Source organism: Seriola lalandi, unplaced genomic scaffold (genome assembly GCF_002814215.2).
Source record: "Seriola lalandi dorsalis isolate HSWRI2012SDOR001 ecotype SW California unplaced genomic scaffold, Sedor1 jcf7180002054584, whole genome shotgun sequence".
NCBI classification, from domain to species: Eukaryota; Metazoa; Chordata; class Actinopteri; order Carangiformes; family Carangidae; genus Seriola; species Seriola lalandi.
In genome coordinates, this window is record NW_019525137.1 from 9,198 (window position 1) to 9,637 (window position 440).

General features: G+C 52.7%; 1 protein-coding gene across 1 annotated transcript in view; it reads right to left on the reverse strand.

The window, feature by feature from the left end:
• LOC147818416 (uncharacterized) overlaps positions 1-440 on the reverse strand; it is a 3,186-nt gene that overhangs the window by 97 nt on the left and 2,649 nt on the right. The window contains exon 6 of the mRNA XM_087177224.1: positions 69-437. Coding sequence (XP_087033350.1) covers positions 69-437 — 369 coding nt within the window. The remainder of the gene's footprint in view (positions 1-68; positions 438-440) is intronic.

The following is a 440-nucleotide window of genomic DNA, read 5'->3' on the forward strand; positions in this document are numbered from 1 at the left end:
TCAAAAATAATTAAGAATTATGCTCATGTTCATATTCATACATTCTCAAATTAACACATGATGCTTACCATATCTTCATCTTCAGCTTGAATATCAACTCCAGCTACAGAAAATGAAGAAGAGGGAGCCAGGGTGGATGGACCCGGAGCCAGGGTGGATGAAGGACCGGGAGCCAGGGTGGATGAAGGACCGGGAGCCAGGGTGGATGAAGGACCGGGAGCCAGGGTGGATGGAGGACCGGGAGCCAGGGTGGATGGACCGGGAGCCAGGGTGGATGGACCGGGAGCTGTGGAGGAGACGCTGGAGGCCAAACCAGATGGGACAGTGGAGGGACCTTGAGTTGGAGAGGCTTGAGCATGAGAAACCTCCAGCACAGTGGGATCCTCTGAGACATCAGAGAATCCCTCATCTTCTTCTATTTGGTCCTCCACATCATGCTG